The sequence below is a fragment of the Gossypium arboreum genome, chromosome 8, assembly GCF_025698485.1.
Source record: "Gossypium arboreum isolate Shixiya-1 chromosome 8, ASM2569848v2, whole genome shotgun sequence".
In the NCBI taxonomy this organism is placed as follows: Eukaryota; Viridiplantae; Streptophyta; class Magnoliopsida; order Malvales; family Malvaceae; genus Gossypium; species Gossypium arboreum.
The window spans coordinates 4,113,815-4,134,023 of NC_069077.1; the positions used below are offsets into that span (position 1 = coordinate 4,113,815).

General features: G+C 35.5%; 3 protein-coding genes across 5 annotated transcripts; 1 reads left to right on the plus strand and 2 right to left on the minus strand.

The window, feature by feature from the left end:
• The first annotated feature begins 2,638 nt into the window (after positions 1-2,638).
• Positions 2,639-5,267, plus strand: LOC108467660 (F-box protein At5g03970). 3 transcript variants are annotated; one of them, XM_017768382.2, is made up of 2 exons: positions 2,639-2,969; positions 3,756-5,267. In XM_017768382.2, the coding sequence occupies exon 2, from the start codon at positions 3,848-3,850 to the stop codon at positions 5,075-5,077; it is 1,230 nt and encodes a 409-aa protein (XP_017623871.1). In that variant the 5' UTR covers positions 2,639-2,969; positions 3,756-3,847; the 3' UTR covers positions 5,078-5,267. The 3 variants fall into 3 exon arrangements, with proteins under 3 accessions (XP_017623871.1, XP_017623869.1, XP_017623870.1); XM_017768380.2 differs by having other exon boundaries at positions 3,780-5,267; XM_017768381.2 differs by having other exon boundaries at positions 3,832-5,267.
• A 480-nt stretch (positions 5,268-5,747) lies between these two features.
• On the minus strand, positions 5,748-15,898 carry LOC108468836 (myosin-11). The gene is made up of 38 exons (XM_053031808.1): positions 15,603-15,898; positions 15,071-15,199; positions 14,629-14,772; positions 14,392-14,537; positions 14,144-14,300; positions 13,974-14,032; positions 13,354-13,513; positions 13,110-13,259; positions 12,878-13,014; positions 12,649-12,795; positions 12,469-12,570; positions 12,263-12,320; positions 12,073-12,174; positions 11,731-11,768; positions 11,509-11,635; positions 11,245-11,415; positions 10,973-11,104; positions 10,751-10,860; positions 10,525-10,585; positions 10,217-10,394; positions 9,839-10,044; positions 9,617-9,736; positions 9,411-9,509; positions 8,969-9,190; positions 8,730-8,869; positions 8,519-8,630; positions 8,382-8,423; positions 8,036-8,293; positions 7,789-7,944; positions 7,496-7,702; positions 7,238-7,381; positions 7,062-7,132; positions 6,878-6,977; positions 6,741-6,797; positions 6,597-6,653; positions 6,418-6,498; positions 6,242-6,324; positions 5,748-6,074 (listed from the first exon to the last, which is right to left on the minus strand). Exons 1-38 carry the CDS (start codon positions 15,603-15,605, stop codon positions 5,951-5,953), a joined length of 4,590 nt encoding a protein of 1,529 aa, XP_052887768.1. The 5' UTR covers positions 15,606-15,898; the 3' UTR covers positions 5,748-5,950.
• A 641-nt stretch (positions 15,899-16,539) lies between these two features.
• Positions 16,540-19,972, minus strand: LOC108467928 (GRF1-interacting factor 1-like). Its single transcript, XM_017768755.2, has 4 exons — positions 19,538-19,972; positions 17,760-17,836; positions 17,478-17,562; positions 16,540-17,220 (listed from the first exon to the last, which is right to left on the minus strand). Exons 1-4 carry the CDS (start codon positions 19,595-19,597, stop codon positions 16,897-16,899), a joined length of 546 nt encoding a protein of 181 aa, XP_017624244.1. The 5' UTR covers positions 19,598-19,972; the 3' UTR covers positions 16,540-16,896.
• Between the last annotated feature and the right edge of the window lie 237 nt (positions 19,973-20,209).

Below are 20,209 nucleotides of genomic sequence, written 5' to 3' on the forward strand. Positions count from 1 at the left end.
AACCTAAAATTTTTAAAACAGAATGCTACTATATTATTACATGGGCAGAGATAAGGCGTGTGTCTTAGTGGTGTGAGAAACATGGCCTAGCACACGGGTGTGTGACTTGGCCGTGTGAGGTAAGTTAAGGAGTTACACGGGGTAGAACACAGCTTGAAGCACGGGCATGTCACAGGGTCACACGGGCGTGTGTGCACTGCAGCTAGGAAAAATTCGAGATTTTGCGAAAAATTTTCAGAGAACCCGAATTAGTCCCAAATTGTTTCTAATACATATTTAATATCTCGAGGGCCCATAATAGGGACTAGAGGTGATCATGGGCGGGCCGGGCGGGTTCGGATCGAGCCCATACAAATTTTTAGGCCCGTCTACTAGGCCCGGGCCCGGCCCGGCCCAAAATATGGGCCTAAAATTTTGCCCAAGCCCGCCCGAAATAAAATTACTAAGCCCGAGGCCAGCCAAGCCCATATTAAATTTTTTATTTCATTAAATAAAAAATTTAAAAATATAATAAATCAAATATATTTAAAAACATAAAAACAAATATTAAAACAAATAAAAATAATACTAAAACAATTCTTAAAACAATACACAAATTAATAATATAATAAAAATAGTTATATTAAAAATTTAAAATAATTAAAATAAAATAAAAATATACATTAATATATAATTGGTTGAATAGCCGGCCCGGCAAAAAAACTCTTACGAGGGCTGCCCGTTTTCTAAACGGGCCTCATTTTTACCCAAGCCCATTTTTCGGCCTATATTTTACCCAAACCCTCCCATTTTTCGGTGGGCCTTTGGTAGTAGCCGCCTTGACCCATGATCAGCTCTAATAGGGACGATATGAATATTTTATGAAGTGTCTGCTAATTGTTCTGTATTATGTTCATATTTGATCTGAAAAGTCTGATAATGCTCCGTAACCCTGTTCCAGCGACGGATAAGGGTTAAGGGGTGTTACAAAACTAGTCCATATATGTTAGCATGTGGTACATGTAACATGCCACGTGTCACTATCTAATTATTCTACATATAGGTGGTAAATGAAAGTTATATATCAATTATATTATCTAGGGTAAATTACACTCAATACCATTATAATTAGTAAATTTACACTTTAATTATTCGACTTTAAAAATTTACAAATTCATTACTAAACTATTTGAAAGTTACAACTTAGCCATTGAACAGTTAAGTTTCTAAGTCATATGTAGGGATAGGTAAATTTCCAATTCGATCATTTAACTATTATTAAGCTTACAATTTAGTCACTCAACTATTAGTAAGTTTATAATTTGACCACTCAATTTCAAAAAGTTACAAGTTGGTCACTGAATTATTAGTATGTTTACAAGTTTACACTTTGATCATTCAATATTTACACCATTTCTCTCTAAACCGATAATCTAAACAACACCAATAATAACTCAAGCCTTATACTCTACCAAAGCCATTGTCAACCCCATATGTCACCTTTAACCTAACCAACTCATCAACTATTCATTCTTAAGCCACTCACAATTTCCCTTTCAGCTAAAATCATAACCTAAAAAATTCACAATCAAGCTATTCAGGTAACCTTACCCCAAACCAACAACCAAATATCACCACAATCACAATCAAATCAAACAAAAAAAAATAAAAATAAAGAAAGAAAGTCTTTTTGTTTCAACAAGCTTTAAACATGACCTATAGAAGTAAACCGACATAATAAAATTAAAGAATATATATATATATATATATATATATATAAAGGCTCAAAAGTAAAAAATTTAGTTAAGAGTTATTTAGAGAGTTCTAAGCAATAAAAGATCAATTTAAAAGGTCAAGGAGAAAGTCTCACTAAGAAGAGGAACATGCTAAAGTCAAATGGTCATCCGACGACAATGGGTGGAGACCAAAGAGCTTTTTCATTAAGGCTTCGAGTTTAAATTAGCGACGTTTCAAGCCTTTTCAAGAAAAATTAATTCATAAAGTTGAAAGAGGAGGGGAAAAGCTTTAGGTGGGTGTGTTTCTTTGCCAAATGAGGGGATTATTAGTGAGATCAATAGAATACAACCATGAAGGAGATTCTTAAAACCCTAGAATATTAAATATTATTTAATAAAATTTCAAGGTCATTTTCATAAATATTTCTAAAAAAATAATTTTTTAAAAAAATTTTAAATTATTTTTACTATTTTAAATATAAAATATTTATTTTTATATCATAAAAATAAAAAAATAATTATATATTAAATAAAAAATAGAATTCGGTTCGATTTCGGGTAATCATGTTTTTGAACTTGTATTTTATAAACTGTCCAAATACCTCAATTTGGGTCAATTTTATTACTTAGCCCTATCAATAGATATTGGGTACTAATCCACCATTTTAAACATTAAATCATCGCTTAAAACTTACTAGTCGAACTTTAAAAAAAAAAGCTTAATAGTTCAATGACTTGAATAAAATTTTTTAAATAGTTCAATGACTTAAATAAAAAATTTTAAATCATTTAATAACCATTTTGTAACTTTTAAAATTGAGAAACCAAAATATAAATATACTAATAATTTAGTTTCATTGGGGTAGTTTAGTTTAAAAATATTTATTAAATATGAATATAAATAGTTAAGCTGAGCTGAGAAGTCCCGGAACTTAAAAATTTTCAAGTCTCCCATGCCCTGTCATCGTGTAAACTCTAAATGGTTTTCCATTGTTAAATTATAACCTCGATAATCTATCCGATTTATTGCAAATTGGCTAAAGTTTCAGTCTTGGGTCACTCAAATCAATACTGTTCACTATTTTTCTCGAGGGTTGGTTAAATCCAAGGTATGAACGACATGTCGTTTTGGACATCCCGTTTTAACTCAAAACCCCTTTTATCCTTTTTATGAAAATTGAGAATCTTTGTTCTGATTATCTTGGGGAAGAAGCTCTCTCTCATTACGATCCTACTTTAATCAATCCATTTCAGGTAATCTCTCTTTAACCTAACAAAATGTTAAAATAATTTATAAATAGTTTTTTTTATTGGATTGGGTATCTTTGTCTTGTTGAAAGTTTGCATTTTTATTGGATTGTCACTTGTTACCCTCATTTTTAACATCAGGGTTTTTTTTGTTTAAAGCTTTTCATGTTCTTTCTGGTGTTTTTAAGACAATCCCATTCTGTTGTTGCGTTGAGACTATGGAAAGTGCCTCCTTTTTGTTGTTTTACTCTGATTCTGATAAAGAAAAGGTTGATCTTTTGGAATGGTTTTTATAGTTCAATGATACATTTTTTTAAAGTCAATTTCTTGTTTTGGGGGATGATAATGAATGTATCAGAAAGTTCCAAGGGTATTCATCAATTTAGCCTGGTTAAACTTCTAAGTTGGGAAACACAATTTTGATCTTATTGTAGATTGTCCTTCAACACAATATTTCGTTGATATATTTAGAAATTGACTTCACTTCTTGGTTGAGAACTATATTGTGAGCCTTTTGTGGTAACTGGTGATTAGATAGACCCTGCAATTTGCATATTTATGTCGTGTTCATGTATTTTCTGATTCTCATGTCATAATTTTGTTCTATCTATTTTATATATATTTTTTGACATGTTTGTGTATTCGAGTTTCATATCGTGTTTTAGGTGCTTTTTCCATGTCATATATTTGTCATGTCCAGCATTGTCGAATCTAATGGTGAGTAGCTTTTTCGGTAGTGAAAATTTTACTGGTTTGCTTGTTGAGTTATTTAGTTGAGCTTTGATTCAGTAGGCTGTCTTTTTTGAATCATCATAGTGATGCAACTTCAAAGAATCGAGTGGTTTGATTCTTTACATACATCTTGAAGGATTTGTGTATTCTACATGAAGAGTAGACGGATGAAACATGAGGGTGTTCTTCATACTGCATTGAGTTGCGATGACATCCTCTGCAATATCCTTATCCGGTTACCACCCGAATCTATAACCAAGTTTGTTATTGTATCAAAGCGGTGGCTGAGCTTGATTTGCAGCTCTTCTTTTCGGCACAGTTATTTGAGTAGATGGAGAGTAGAATTTAACCTGTTAGGATTCTTTGTGTGCAATTCCTTGTACCTTGGAAGACCTAAAGGCGGTGCTCGTCGCCCCCGTTCTGAACCTGCTCTCCCATTGCTGTCTTCTAGTAGAGAGGGTGATGATTTGAAGTTTTCTGGGGTCCTTAAAAAGCTTGGTTACTTTATCGACTCTTCTGATGGCCTTCTTCTTTGTGGTCGTCACCCGAAGACCTATTTTGTATGGAATCCCATCACCAAGCAACAACATAAACTACCTCATCCGCGGGTGCACTTTGAGGAGTTGTGCATGGCCTTCATTGTTGAAGACTCACCTGACGATGAAATCTGCTACAGGGTTGTTCGTGCAAAATGTGAAAGCAGATTCGAGGAGGTCAATGTTGTTACAATAGAAACTTTCTTGTCAAAGATCAGTACGTGGTGTTATTCCAAGCTGAGATGTTCTTCAACTATATCTCTATCTCCTTGGACTTCAGGTACCGTGATTGGAGATGTCATCCACTGGTATGCAGCGCAGGGGAACATAGCTATTTACGACCCGTATCATCATGAGAAGCATATTGCTTTAGTTAAACTCCCGGGGCCATTTGATTTCGATGAGCAAGTTCTCGGGGAGTCTTCGGACGGGTGTCTACAATATGGTTGGAGCTGTAAAGCTGGCCTGCAGATATGGGTTCTTGAAAAGGGCTTTGATGGTTATTCATCTTTATTCTCAACTAACGAACAGTCAAGTCTTTCTTGGAGCTTGAGATATAAGTTGAATTTCAAAATCATGTGGAGAAAGAATCCAACACTTGCCACAAAATGTGTTACACGGAAAGAAACCGAAATACTGGCATTTTCTCCACAAGATTCCAAATCAGTCTTCATTAGATCTGGATCAAGCATATATCTCTATCACATCGGGAGTGGAAGGATGGAAGTGATCCAGTACCAAGGTCGCGGATCTTCTATCTTATCGGATTTTTCCAAAGTAGTACCCTACTTTAAACGAGCTTGGCCCCAATCTACCTTGTGTTGTGGCGGAAACAGCTCGACATGAATGTTTGCAATGTGCCATGTCTGCGGAGTTCCACAACCATAATTTAGGTCATACTTTGCAGGTACCCCCCTTTTCATTTAGGTAATTTATGGATGCCACTGTGATGATATATATGTATATGTATATGAACAGCTTTATAACCCGTGCCTCTATCTATGGCTTTTATTAGGGATCACTGATCTTCATCAAAGTGTTTTATAGTTTCAGAGTTTCATTTTTAGATTACATTTTATGCAGATGCAACCAAATCTTTGCAAAACAACTGCATTTTTATCAACCAAAACAAAAATGTCCTTTCAAGTTTAACATTGGTTCTTAGTATAATTGTCCTCTCTTTAACATTGACAAACCAAGGTTGTTGGAACCAGCTGGTACACTGGTCCGGAGAAAGAGGTTGAACCGGTTGACTTGCGAACCAGTTGAATTGATTTTTTTTTTTTTAAAGTTAATGATTTTTTAATAATTTATTTTATCAAACTGGGTCAATCGGTTAGAGCATTGAACCAACTAGACTGAGAGTCTTCGGACATGTTTAGTAGGTTTTATGCATTAGATTTAGAGATAAAATCCGAGAATCTAAAACACATTTCTATTTTTAAGTTGCAGAAGAAGTGATCGCCAAAAAGATTAGATTGGAAACACTACAAAGAATTTGGAATTATACAACATAAGCAAAAATTCTGATTATTTTTTTTATCCGTTACTTTTGGGCTTTTAATCGATGACCTATATATGACAATATATCTAAATGTAAAGCAAAAAAAATCAATGAACCACTATAAGGACATTCACAATAAACAAGGTTGTAAGCTGAAATCTACATGTGGAAGGATTGAAATATAAAACCAACTCATTGCATGAATGGTGTTTCGATTAATCCGAACGTGGCAACAAGAAACTAAAGCCTATGTTCTCACGAATAAGTGGTGGTGGTTCAATGTCTGCAATGTCTATTTGTTCCATTGACTTCGATATGTCATCTACAGAGAAGGGGATACTGCAAAAAATGACATAAGTTTAGTGTTAGAACTATGCTACTCGGACTCATACCCTCATCCCTATGCTTAAATGTGTCGGATATAAATATCAAACACGAGTATTTCAAGCAAATGAAGAATCAGAGTAACAGAGAGGGTTGATATTAGACGCAATATGACTGCTAACCTGGAATCATCATCCAGCAGGAAGGAATTACTAACTGCATTGTTGGAATCTTCTGTCATTAACACTCTCATATTGGCTATTACCTAGATTTAGATAAACCAGCAAAGTTTAGATAAGTCAGGAGATGTCTTTAATCTTGTTTTTTCTCCCTGAAACCTGCATTTCGTGAAACTTACATCCGGGGACACACTATGTGTGCCGTACTTGTCATCCCAATACATTGTACTTATACGGTATAGCTGCTGTATACTAAGGACCTGCAAATGGAAATGAAGTTGTTTGAGACTTGAGAATCAGCAGGGAAGATTCTGAAGATTTGTATCTCATTTTAGGTTATGTCTGTATCATATCTCACCGGACAAAGATCATGGCTTATTTCGTCCAGTGTTTTCTTTGGCTTTTGATGTATTACCTGAATTACAACACAAGAGCACTATTGATTCATGCACTACTCTAGTAATGGAGGGACGGAGAAATTGTTGCAACAATGGGAACTTACCAAGAAACCAATGGCCTGCCGTATATGCTTGAGCTCATCCCAAGCTGAACCTGCATACTGCATTTATATGTGTTTTTTAGATTTTGTAAGTATATGTCCGAGGACCGGAAAATGAATTGGGAGGTACTCGAAGGTACCTCATCTGTTGCTTTGTAACACCAGTGTTCCAGTTCAGCCAATCCGGCTTTAACGTATTCACCATTACTGAATGAACAACACTCTCTCCTCAACAAAAGACTGCAACAGAATAGTGAATTCAAACCGTAACTGTAAGCAGAAAACCAACCATAAAGCACTAAAGTAGCAGCATCGACTGGTTACCTGTTGAATAGTTGAACATTGATAAATGAGAATATTTGTGTGAACACCTTTCGTACTAAGAATGGAGGTACCTGTAAAGGAATCGAAGAATGTTAATCCTTCAGGAAATGGCCGTATGCTAAAAACAATGGAACTATAGATTTGAATGAAAGGGGAAAAGTGAGAATGTAACTAACATAATTTGCTTTCAAAGTGTTCAAGAAGTTTCCAAGGCTCTTCACAATCCCTTGCCAGTGAGCAATCAAAGCCTGTTGGCCTGCAGTATTCGCAACGGATCGTGATGCTCCCTTGACTAAGCTTGCTCGGGATGTTCTTGGTGCCTATATCAACATATCCTTTTAAGAGCGATCAAAGTAGTTCTGGATTTTTATCTCATCAGTATTGCCTTCACTTAATCTGATTCTATTATATATATATATATATATATTTATTACCTGGATGCATAATCCAAGCAATGGTGAAATTTCTTTCTTCAGATTATCTCTGATCATTCCATATATCTTCTCTACATATGCTGTAAGTTGCTGCTTAAAAAGCAAAGCCGGGTACTTGGCTTCGACTTGTCGCAGACTATCCACCCCACTATTGATGCCGCCATTAATTAAGGAGAGATTGACACCTTGTGGCGCTCCACGGAAACTCTTTAAGACAACAATAGCAACATATGGATCAGTTAAGAAATGAAAATTACTGAAGGGTATGGCTTGACATCAGAGAGAATTCTTACTTGGGTCATTCTCCCAAACAAAGTAGCTGATGATGATCGACGGCGTTGTGGAGTCATTCCAGCGGCACCGCTAGCTTTCAATGTGCGCTGTAGTAGCAAGAGAAGCGTGGAGGCGTTGGATAACCAGTAGGCTAAGATGTCATTGTTATCCTGGGTCTGAAATTCAGAAGGTCAACAATCAGTTCAGGAATCTGATGTTTCTATTGTGGAACTTTTGGAAAAACATGCGTGTGATTGATATCTCAACCTCAATAGCATTCCCTATAGTCTGAATGATCCGATCGAAGACACTGGTTCGCTCGACTTCAAATGATCTCCATTGCAGAAGGCATTTGTATATGATACAGGCTGCAATAGGTCGGTTCCCCGCAAAGCCTAAATGTTGTGCGATACATCGAATGAGTAACTCCTGGTTTTCCTGTTGTTTCTCATTCAATGACTTTTGTGGTTTCTCCTCGACTTCAGCAGGCTCCCGAAGGTTCAGTGACGGGCTGTGAAGATCTGGCTGAAAATACATTGATCAGGTAAGAAAGAAATCAGACAATGAAGAACACTGAGAGTTAGTAGTATCAAGTTACAAGAACTCTACTCACAATGGCTGCCCTTGCTTCCAAGTGACCACTCTCTGAACCTCTCTGTCAATCATTAGATAACCAGTGAATCTCCTCGATCCTACGAGACATTCAAAGTTAAACTGCAAACCATACACAACCTCGTTTTTTCAAAATACCTGCAAAATCGACCTCGAACGCCCTGAAAGGAACTTATTGGGAGCGATAGATACTGCCTGTTGCCGTAACACCTTATTCTCTGATTCTATATTAGCAAGCTTCTCTTCTAACCTGAGTTCAATCAACCACATCAAAAGTAAATGTATCCTATATTCTTGACGTAAAAAGATGAGCTTTTATAGCAAACTAGTAAGGCAAATTATAGGCTACCCTCTCATTGAGTCAGCTAGTTGTTGAACTTTTTTTTCTGTTTCTTCCAGTTTTTTTCTTTTTTCTTCACTTGATTCTTGGAGTTCTTTGTACTTTCCTTCTGCCTCATCAGCTCTCAGTTTTTCTGTTTCCAATGAGGCCTGTGGGAAACAAATATGATAAGAAACATTCCTAACCATGGATAAAACGGAACTCTTGCAGCATTATTTGAAGATATATTGGATTTTGGAGGTTCATACCTTTAGGCTTTCCACTTCTTCTGTTAGAGATTCAACTTTCTTTGTATCTTCAACGAGAACTTCTTTCTCTTGAATAACCGGAGGCGCTTCTTCGATGGCTTTCTTTGCAGTCTCTCGTTCTTTAGCAAGCAATGCATTGGTTTCCTCGATGATTTTCTGCATTTCTTGCATTGTGTTTTGCAGTTTCATAACCTCCTGAGCTTTTGCTTCTTCTAAATCAGTCTGCAAGCATAGTTTCAAGGATTTACGTGAACATATATATATCCATAAGCCAAAAATAATTAAAGAATGTCGATGCCATAGTCTGAAAACGATATGAGAGACATTAGTACTTGTTATTCCATAGGGTGTGCATTAGCCTAGTGCTCGATGAAACACAATATGTGAAACTTCCATTAGAACAATCATTTTTTTCATGTTTTAGCAGAAACAACAGAATTACCCTCAAACGTTTCTCCAGCTGCAAACGCCATGTAAGCTCCTCGACATTCTTTTCTAGCTTATCCTTTGCTTCTTTCAGTGCACCGGTTTCCCTCGCTGCCTGCGTAAAGAAGGAAAAATGGGAAACATAAAGAGATGTAAATATAATACTTTGTAGGAACCATCACCATGCATGATGTATAAAAGGAGATGCTATCCAACACAGACCATTTTGAGCTTTCGGAGTTCTCTTCGAGCAACTCTTCCTCTCCACCGGGTTTGTGTCACAATACAACTTCTTGTGAGCTTCTTATAATACACAACTGCTCTCCGACAGAGCCACCAAGCCTGCAATTTTTCATTTTTTTTTTTTTTTCAAATTTTAAGAGACTAGTCTCAAAGGGATAGACAAGGAGCAAGCAAGCAACCTAAAATGATCTAGAGTGTAACCTGAAGCAAAGTTGCATTTTTATTTAAATTCATGGATCGGAATTCTCTTCGAGCGGCCATTGCCCGCAAACCTGTCTGTAAGACAAGGGCAGATATGTGGAGTTTTCGATAGGCTACTCTAGCTTGATGCCTCTTTATGTGCTTCTGGATTTTCAAAGCTGCTGCCTGCCTTCTCATGTTTTGATAAAATTTGCAGGCCAATACTCCTGCAGGTTATTCGTTTTTGTGCGAAAATTAGCACGATAATAATGTTGATTTAACATTTTTTTTTCAGTTCCAACTATTTCTGACCCTCATATCGCAAACAAAAGGTCGAAGAGTAAGCGTATAGTTAAAACTCAACTCATACCAGTTGGTTGTTTCCTTTTCGACCCTTACCTCTACAAATAGACTGGATATCGACAGAGGCCTTTCGCACTGCAAGGAATCTTCTACGAGATATATGAGTACGAATACGGCGTTGTATAGTTTTTGCAGCACTACTGAGTACTTCTGCCCTCCGTGCATCTAGTTCCGCCATCTGACCAGCTCTCAGAAAGATCTTTGTTAGACCTACCTGCAAAAGGAAGAAAAAAAAAAAAAACATTTTGAGTTCAATTGTTGATGCTTCAACACTGCCATATCACAACATGAAGGGCATAATCGTTGAATAATTCCAACTGTCATAAGAAAAATCGTTGCATTACCTGAAATCCTTCAAGTCCAGCCTTTTCCAAAATCTTCTGGCATGCAGCCTTTTCGTCATAGCTGCTTATAATCAATGAAATCAACGTGAAGAGTGTCCACATTAGTTCAATCGTAACGAGTAAGATTGCAACTACAAATTTCATAACTTCAATCTCTATAGCTAAACAGAATTACACCAGTTTCATCACAGTTAACTGTGATTTTAAACTAAAAGAGCTCGCTTACTTTCCTTCCAGAGCCTCGGGACAAAGAAGTCCGAACCGGTTAATGAACTCGAAGAAAGGTTTACGAGTTGGATAGCCAGCCATACTGATTCTAATTGCCTCTAGAACACCCTACAATGACCAACTTCTAGTGAAAGAACAGAACATACTAAGAAGAAACAAGATAAGAATCCCTTTGCAAAACCAGTTGAGCATTGAAAATAAACGGGAAATCTCTACTCACTCCACAACGAAGTTGTTGCATGATATTTTGATTCTCAAATATAGCCGGTTTAAGCTGGTTGTTAGGCTTTACGCATCGGATGTAGTGCGGTTCCGTAGAGTTTAATGTTTCCATTAGTTGCTGTAATTGTAGCTGCAGCATTTTATCAAACCAGTCTTAGTCCCCAAAGTTCTTGCAGGATATGACAAGTTATATTGAGGTATTGTAAGAGGTTTATTCAGTTGATAGCAGGGATTCAATTGAAATCTGTTAGACAACATACGAAAAACAACCTTAAAACGAGAACCAATCGAAGAAAACTTGGATGATTTAGATGTTTCTTCTGGAAGTGGTGGGAAAAGGCCTGCTACAAATGGACATTTCGAAACACCCAACAAGTCTTGATGCTCAGGAACCACATAATCCTTGTTTTTGTCCAGAAATTGATCAGATTGATATAGGACCTGAGAAAGAAGTGTTATTTGAAATATAATCTAAAAAAAATGACACGGAAGATCCCACTATTTACTCATAAACAGTGTGCTATGGAAACATACATCTCCTGCATAATGAGCAATGGTGAAATCAGTGCGAGACAATTTCGGCTTGATGAATCTTTTGTGGTTCTTAAACGTCTGATAAAGCTTGTTTGCAAAAGTTTCATGAGTTGATTTCGGGAACATGCTGAAAAAATGTAGAGACTAATAAGTTTTGGAAGTTATGTAATTAATTACAGATGAATTTCATTGAGAAGAAGACATCAAAGAACAATGTTATACCAAGCTTCATCAAGAAGAGCAACGATTCCTCCTGGTTTCTGCCAAGTAAAAGAAAGAAAAAACGTATCATTAAGCAAAATAATGAAGGATAATATAAATGAAACAGAGGGTTATGTCCGATTTATTCGAGTTTAAGGCTTGATTATGTTCAATATCAGAAAACAAAGCAGTATGGAAGATCAAACCAGCTGCAGAATAGTAGGAGTGAAGTTAATGCATAGTTCAGGTTTGAACGAAAGGAGTTAAGCCACATGAGGAGTGTGACACTGATATGCACAAAGAGAAATCTCATCGACACTTCATGTAATATTAATGGTTAACATAATCTATGGGGGATTTAACCTTTTCAATAAGATCCAGGACATCTTGATTATCAACAAATTCTATGTAGCTCCAGTTAATCTTCTCTTTTGTGTACTCTTCTTGCTCCATCTTGAAGACATGCTGAAAAACATACCAGAAACACATAAATATATAGTTTCGGGTCAAATTGATATAGCTGAAATGATCAAAGCATGATTCAAGACCTTACCTGATTGAAATGCTGTTGCAACTTCTCATTTGTAAAGTTAATACAGAACTGCTCAAAGCTGCATAGAGAGAGATACCCTATATAAGTCGGACTTGGATTTAAGTGTTAGAGACAGATATGTTTACTTATTTTTAAGTTTTTTTCATGTATTGGAGGATCCTTGGACTCGGAACAACCTAGATTAAGCCTACAAGCATGGAGCATACCTATTAGCCTTAAAGCTTTCAAAACCGTAGATGTCAAGGACTCCGATTAGGAAGTTCGAGTTTGGATCTTGTCCGATTGAATTATTAATTTTGTCCACCAACCTGTGCATAAAAACAGAGAAGAATTATCTCAGAACCTAAAATACATTTCATAGTTGATCATATGCAAGCTTATCTCACCAGTCAAACAATCGTGAATATAATGTTTTAGCCAAACCGTCCCGGCTAACTGTAGCACTTTGTGGATCGAGACTTCGCTTTATTACTTCCTCGGGTGTGACCATAACACGTTTACACAATGCATCTTCTAAGGCCTTAACATCACACCTGAAAATGAAGTGAAAATTCAATGGTTTAAGATCCCTGAAAATGGCCTTTGTGACTAAAAGAGAAAAAAAGAAGCACATACATAAGAAGCTCTGCTGTTGTATTCAGGTGGAATTTAGCCTGGTCATCTTTCGGAACAGATGAATCAACCTCCTTTCCTTTAGCGAATACAATGTTTCCAAGATGAAGAATTGCCGCAACGACTCGGAAAATTGCCTCCTGAAAGTGGGATACGAGGATGATCAGTCCTGTTTTTGTATCATAAGTAACCACCTTAATTCTTGCAGGTATAAGAATTACATACATATATATACCTGCTCTTTCTCACTAATTCCTACAATATCCATAGCTCTCCTTGTAGCAAGATAATCATGGGCATCACTTACGCCTACTAGTTCATAGCAACGCGACTGGTTAAGATAGTGATAGCTTTGGGGTTTTCCCAATTTGTACTTTTCAACTTCCTGTTAACAATGGTAACTTAAATCTCACTGAAAAAATAATATGGCTAATATTCACCATTAGTCAGATGATCTCATAAGAAACCAACAAAAATACCTCCGCTGGCGCAGCACAAAGAAGATAAAAACAGTGATAGTTGCGTTCTGGGTCAGAAACTTGGCAAACACGAGATCTCTCTAAAAGGTAAGTCCGGATGGCTGCTCCTGATATTCTTCCATGCTTATCAAACTGAATCTCAACAAATTTACCGAAACGACTGCACCAGTATTAGTTTTAGGAAAGATCAGTGTTACTAGGAGTATACATGTATGTATTTATGTATGTATATATGTACATGAATGGCACGAGCTAAATATATGTATATATGTTTTATGTACATGAATAGGATGGGCTCAATGATTTCTTTTGCAGCAAGAAGGATTTGATAGAATAATATTGCCTTGACTTGCTAGTATATTCAACGTATAAGACATTCTCATAAGTTGCATCTTTTTTGTTATTGTTTAATCACCAGTTGGTTATAAAGAAGCTAATCAATAAACTTTATACATACATATGTATGCATGCATGTATGCATGAGATCAGATGAGGTGAGCTCAATGATTTCTTCTGCAGCAAGAAAGATTTGATAGAATAAATTTCTTGAACTTGCTAGTTGCTAGTATAATCATGATTGTGAAAGGTAAAAATACACGGATTACCAGGCCTAGTCTTACCTGGAATTGTTATTACGAACAGTTTTAGCATTGCCGAATGCTTCAAGGACCGGATTAGACTGCATTCAGATGATACAATGTCCATATCAGATATCATGCAAGAAATCAGAGGGACATTTCCTGATGGATGATAATATCAAATCAATTAAACAAACTTCACTGAATCATACTTCAAGAACTTGTTGTTCAACTGTTCGTCCTTCAGTGGCGACTCGACCGCCGAGAAATGCAAGGTATCGCATAAGCATTTTTGTCGTCTCAGTTTTACCTGCTCCACTTTCACCACTCACCAGAATTGAATTGCTTTTCGATTCATTAATCATTGCCCTGGGTGTAGTTCAGATTTCTCTTTAAATTTGTTCATCAATTATACCCCAAAAAGAAAAACTAAATTAATAAACTGAAGAAGAACAAGAACCTGTATGCAACATCTGCAACTGCAAAAACATGAGGGCTTAGTTCTCCAAATGGAGCACCCTTGTATTGTTGCATCATATGAGAATCATAGATGTGAGGTAGTCTTTGGAATGGATTTATAGCAATTAGGATATTTCCTGTATAAGTCTGCCATCAACACCATGTCAATTACCTCAAACACAAAGCACATATGTATATATAACATCTTTGATTACATGAAAAGAAGAGAGAAGCTTACATAAATTTCATTCAATTCATATCTAGTTTTCAAATTCTGCAGAACTCCAGGCTCATGTAGGTAAGATAGCTTTGTCATATCATCAACCCCACCAGGAGGAGCTTCCAAGTCTTTTGGATATATTTTTGATAACTTTTCGGTGACCTTTATGTTAACCAACAACACATGAAAAATGATTAAAATGTGCAAAAAGATTGCTTCAAGTCATGGGTTTTTCCTTCACCATGTTATTCAAACTTAGGTGTGAAATTCGAATATGGATACGTGTCATATCCTCGTAACCGTATTTGAATAATACATCTGCAAAGGCTATGCTACTTGGACTAACATGGAGAAGAAGATGAGATATTCCAAATGTATAGATTTGTATGCGACAGTCACTCGAGTCAATATAACATGATCTGAACTTGAATGGAATGCTTATTATAGGTAATCTGCATACCGTTTTTCCATTAGTGGTCTGAATCTGGGCATCTTTTCCAGTGATTTTGGTAACCTGCCCATCAATCCAAGCTTCATCTGGGTCTTCAACCCAGACATGAGAACCGACAATGATATTCACAGGAGTTGCCTACAACAAATGTAATAAAGACTTTTAACGCATGTTTCAAAGCCAATTTTCATTAAAACAAACACATCCAAAATGTCAAAAGTTTGCCGATTGAACCTTAATTGCAGCAACTAAGAGAACGTGAGTTCGTTTTTTCTTCTATTTAAAAGGATAGTTTTAATGTTTCACGCTCACATATAAGCAAGAGTTTTTAGTTTTCTCTACTAAGATTACAACTACAAATTCTGAACATTTGATTCTATTTGGAGGATTATGATTGATGCATATGTTCAAATACGTCTCAGACATATAATATGTTCAAGTATAGATGCCCATAGTCTTTTTATTTGATTATTAAACATAAATGAAACCATAATGATTACATCTATTTATACAGAAGCATACTACATAAACTTCAAATTACCATGGTTAAGCTCTCAATCGAAAGCCTGGAAAAAATCTAATGAACATGAGATAATCTGACCAAAACTTTTGGGTTTTTGACATCAGCCATTGTTGAAATCCCAGCAAGAATGAAAACCAAAAACCAAGTTAAAATCATTAAGTAATGGAAGTAAGACCTTCCAGTTTTATTGAAAAGAAAATTGCAAAGGAAAAGAAGAAAATTTTCTGGGAAAGTGAGAGAGAGAAAAAGATTGGTGAGTTATAGTTGTGTGTATTAATGGAAGTGAATGTTGGGTTATTGAGATACTGACATTGTTCAACAATACCGTTAAGTTCGGTTTTTCTTTTGCCTTTGTTTTCGACCCAATTCGTGGTTACTAACCAAGTCTTTTCTTTCTCTATCTCACAAAATTGTCTGAAATTTGGTACTTCATTCTTACAATTATTGTAAAATATATATTTAACACGTTTTAATTTAATTTCTAACATTTACCATTCCTTTAAATTATTTATATTTTAAAATTATAAAATTATTTTTAGAAAAAAATAGTGATTATTGTTTCTTACCATCTCAAAATTGATAAATCTAAAATCTTTTTAAGTTATTGATACTATTAAAGTTATGTAACCGAATCTTTATTAAAAAAAATACAATGATAAAACAATAGAATCTGTACAACACAAGTAAAATCCTCTCTCACTAGTTTTTTTTCGAAAGGGTTCACATAAAATTTGTAAATTCTTATTTTTTATTTACTTTTGCGATCATTTTATCTTTCTTTACTTTTGCGATCATTTTATTGGCAATCAATTTTTACGGCTACTTTTTTTTTTATCCTAATTGTATCATTCACAATTGATATACTTTTAGAGTAATTTTCTCTATCAACCGTTAAGATGTCAAAAAACATTTATGGTTATGATCAAACCTATACATAAAATAAAAAATAAATTCGTTTAATAGAGGTGGTAAAATATAAGATTTTTATAGATATGATCATGGATTCGAATGAAATGGGATTAAAAATTACATCGAGAATGAATCCACCACATCAGCATCATCACGGTTGACTCAAGGATGGTTAAAGTAAAACACAGATTTGGAAAGTAGAATCATGAGACCCTACAAAAATTACATGTTTAGTTTACCATAAGATGCTGTCTCGTACTAGAAAACACAGACCAAAAGGTCTAAAGTTTGTGTCCTAACATTGTTCCTTGCATCAGAAACAAGTTCCTTTAAAAAATATATATCCCCTAAATTCATCTTCTTAACTATGCTCAATCTGGATAGTAGACAGATCATTAGGCCGTCAATCGCAGCCGAGAACTCCACGAGTTTCGGCTGACCCTGCACTACCGATGTCTTGCTTGCCTTCTCCAGAAGAGCCATGCCTGAAAGCAGGGAAAACTCCAGCTCCAAGTGCTCCATTGCCACCTGTAGTGCTAGCTTCACTTTGCAGCATGTGAAGACCCGTGCTTCCACCGGAGCTCATGCCAAGTGGACCATGCAGAACTTGTTGTTGGAGATCAGAAAATGGTTGCTGACCATACAACATGGAGGACCGTGCAGCCATTAGCGATTGCGGTGTCATCTGTTGAGTTTGTTGCTGTTGCTGCATGTAGTGCCCTCCAGCCTGCAAAATACCGCTTGACGGGAACTATGAGAAATTGACAAAGATAATCAGGAAATCTACTACTCGGATGAAAGTTCATCTAAACTAGAACAATAAATGATCTTGGAAACCTTAGAAACCGCTTGTTTATCTTCGTTTCAATGCCCGAGTCCCCGAATGGGCTTAGTATCAAGTGCTGATCATAGAAATTCTAAATTTGATCCATGATGTCTCTTAAATCTCCAATAAAATGAGGAACCAAGAAAAGGGAATCGTACCTGGGCATGTACGGCCGGAGGTTGCGGTTGAGAATCTGCAATTGCAGCCAAGTACATGAGGTTTCGCTGCAGCCGAGCTTGATTCCTGCAACAAACAAAGTTAATTAGTGAAACTTATCAAAATAAATGGGGAACTCCGCAAACCCGAGACAGTCAGCACTGCAAATTTTAACAAACACTTATATGCCACACCTTTGAGCACCAGATATTGCAAGCAAAGGGAACAAAGGCTATCCAAAAGCCAAATTTGGTTAATATTAGAGACTGAAAAAGAGCACTTACTCAGCACATTCACTAAATTTCCCGGAATTCTGGCTCTCAACAATCTTTAAGATCAATGACTTGTTCTCATCCAGATACTGCATACATCAAAATGAAATCATTGAACAAATTGTGAAAGATGTAACAATAAACTCAAAACAACGCTCCTTGACATTGATCAAGCTAATAACCATTTTGATTCATAAACCAGTTTTAGTTCAAACAGAACTACCAACATTACTATTCTGGGGAAAGATAAGTTAGATCATCGCTAACCCGGATTTTCGAACAATGGAGTAAATACTTTCCTAGAATCTGAGATGAAGTTCCTTGACATCAAGCGAGTTGGTAACCATTTTGAATCATATAAACAGTCTTAGTAATTCAAACATCAATACAAGCATGTTTATTAGGTGGGGAAAGAGAAGTTAGATCATTGGTATCCCAGATTCGAGCAAAACCAAACAACCGATGTAAGCATCCAAATCCAGATTTCAAATGACCAACTTATATAAGAAAATATATACCTATGTTAATAAGATTCCTCGGACGATAAAGTTAGTGTATCAAGGAAACTTATTAGGACAACTTCAAATATAAATATATACACACACACATATAAATAGGAGCATCAAAAAATGATATCAAGAAAGGACCACATAAAACAAGAAAAGGACATGAAAAGATAATGTTTGAATATGAAATACTGGAGGACCACTAGCAGGAAAAAAAACATTTATAACTGATGTAATGGGGCCATGAGACTTGAGTTAACAAAAAATTCAAAACATTTGCATTCACAACAAGCCTAATTACCCAGAAAAGGGTTCCTATTTGCAATCCCTGACACCTAGATTCTCTTGAAAAACTCTCATTACCCAGTTCCAGCTAATTCAATATGTTAGGTGCATGAAAAAAGTTTTTTTTTTTTTGGCTCTACCTTTGGCATTTACTATTGCAATTCTGTTTTCATGTAAAATATGTCTAAATTATGTTGCTTGGACTTGGGATGAGTATCGGATAGGTTATGTGCCTGACTCAAGTATACTCAATCTTTTTTATTTATATATTTGGAGTATCGTACCTTCCATGTCCGAATAATATTTTTTGACATGGTGTCAAGCATGAGTACTTCAACAAAAATGAAGAGTCTGAGCACACATACGTCAAACAAGTTTTCATATTGTGCTTATGGGCATATTATTTTTTCCTTTTTAAGTTCTTTCATATATTTGGATATTACACCTAGGTATCTCTATGTCTAGATATGGTTCGAATGTCTAACACAAATACTTTAAGAAAAACATAATTCCTGGTAACATAGAGCAGTAAACAGGCATAAAAGAGTAGACTATAAAAAGAAGCCCACAAAAACTATAAACACAACAGCAGAAAAACCAGAAGCAGAATAAGAGAAAAAAAACTATAGATGAAGCACCATATGCTGCTAAGTTGGTGATCAGTAATCATGGCTTTACCCAAAGCGAAAAAAAATAACAGAAAAATCAAAGAATAAGACATATTTGTACCCTAGTTACTGGAAATTTGAAGACAAAACTCAAAGCCTATCTAGTTCTGCAACAAAATGAAAAGCATCAAAACTATACATAACTTCGCAACTTGAAAACCAAATATTATATATAAAAACAATTGAAATCCACATATGAACAGTAATGAAAAGAAAAGGAGAAAGATATTATGGTAACATTGACAAGCAAAAGAAAGAAGAAAACAGTTTCCATGATTATGATTATTAATGAAAATAAGCTAAGAGAAAAGAAAGAGAAAGGTGAGAGAACCTGTTGAATATGATCAGTAGTGACGTTGTTGGGATAGTAAGCTGCCATCAGGGAGTGCATCTGTATCAGGTGCTGCTGCTTTCTCTTTCTTTATATACACACACTCAACTCTCTCTCTCTCTCTCTTTAAAAACAATATATATTTATATATTTGTCCTTTTTATATGGAAAAAACTATCTCAAACCAAAGGACACACTGAGCTGAAAGAGTAGATAGAATCAATGCAAAGAGAAAGAGAGGGGTTGGTTCTGAGTCTGTTTTAGTAAGAAAGAAAAAGAAGGGTTTGGCAAATTGGGGTGTTGGTTTTTTTTGTCGTAAGCTTTATGCTACGATGTGTGAAAGAGGGAATTGATAGGTAGAGAAGGATCACGTGATGGATGGATTCAGACAGTTGAGAGAGACGGAGCAATGATGCAAGTGTAAAGGAACAGTAGGAATATAAGAGGTGTCTGTCATTGCATTTATAACAATCCAATAATAATGAGTAAATATACATTATTTAGGGAATAATTTTTAAATTTTAAGCATTAATAAAATAATAACACTTCATTCATTTTAAATACATAAAATTAATAAATTAAAAAAACAGCTTATATGATAAAATTTATAAAGAAATAAAAAAAAGTCATTAGCAACAATTTTTTAATTTAGATTACTTATTTTAAAATGTT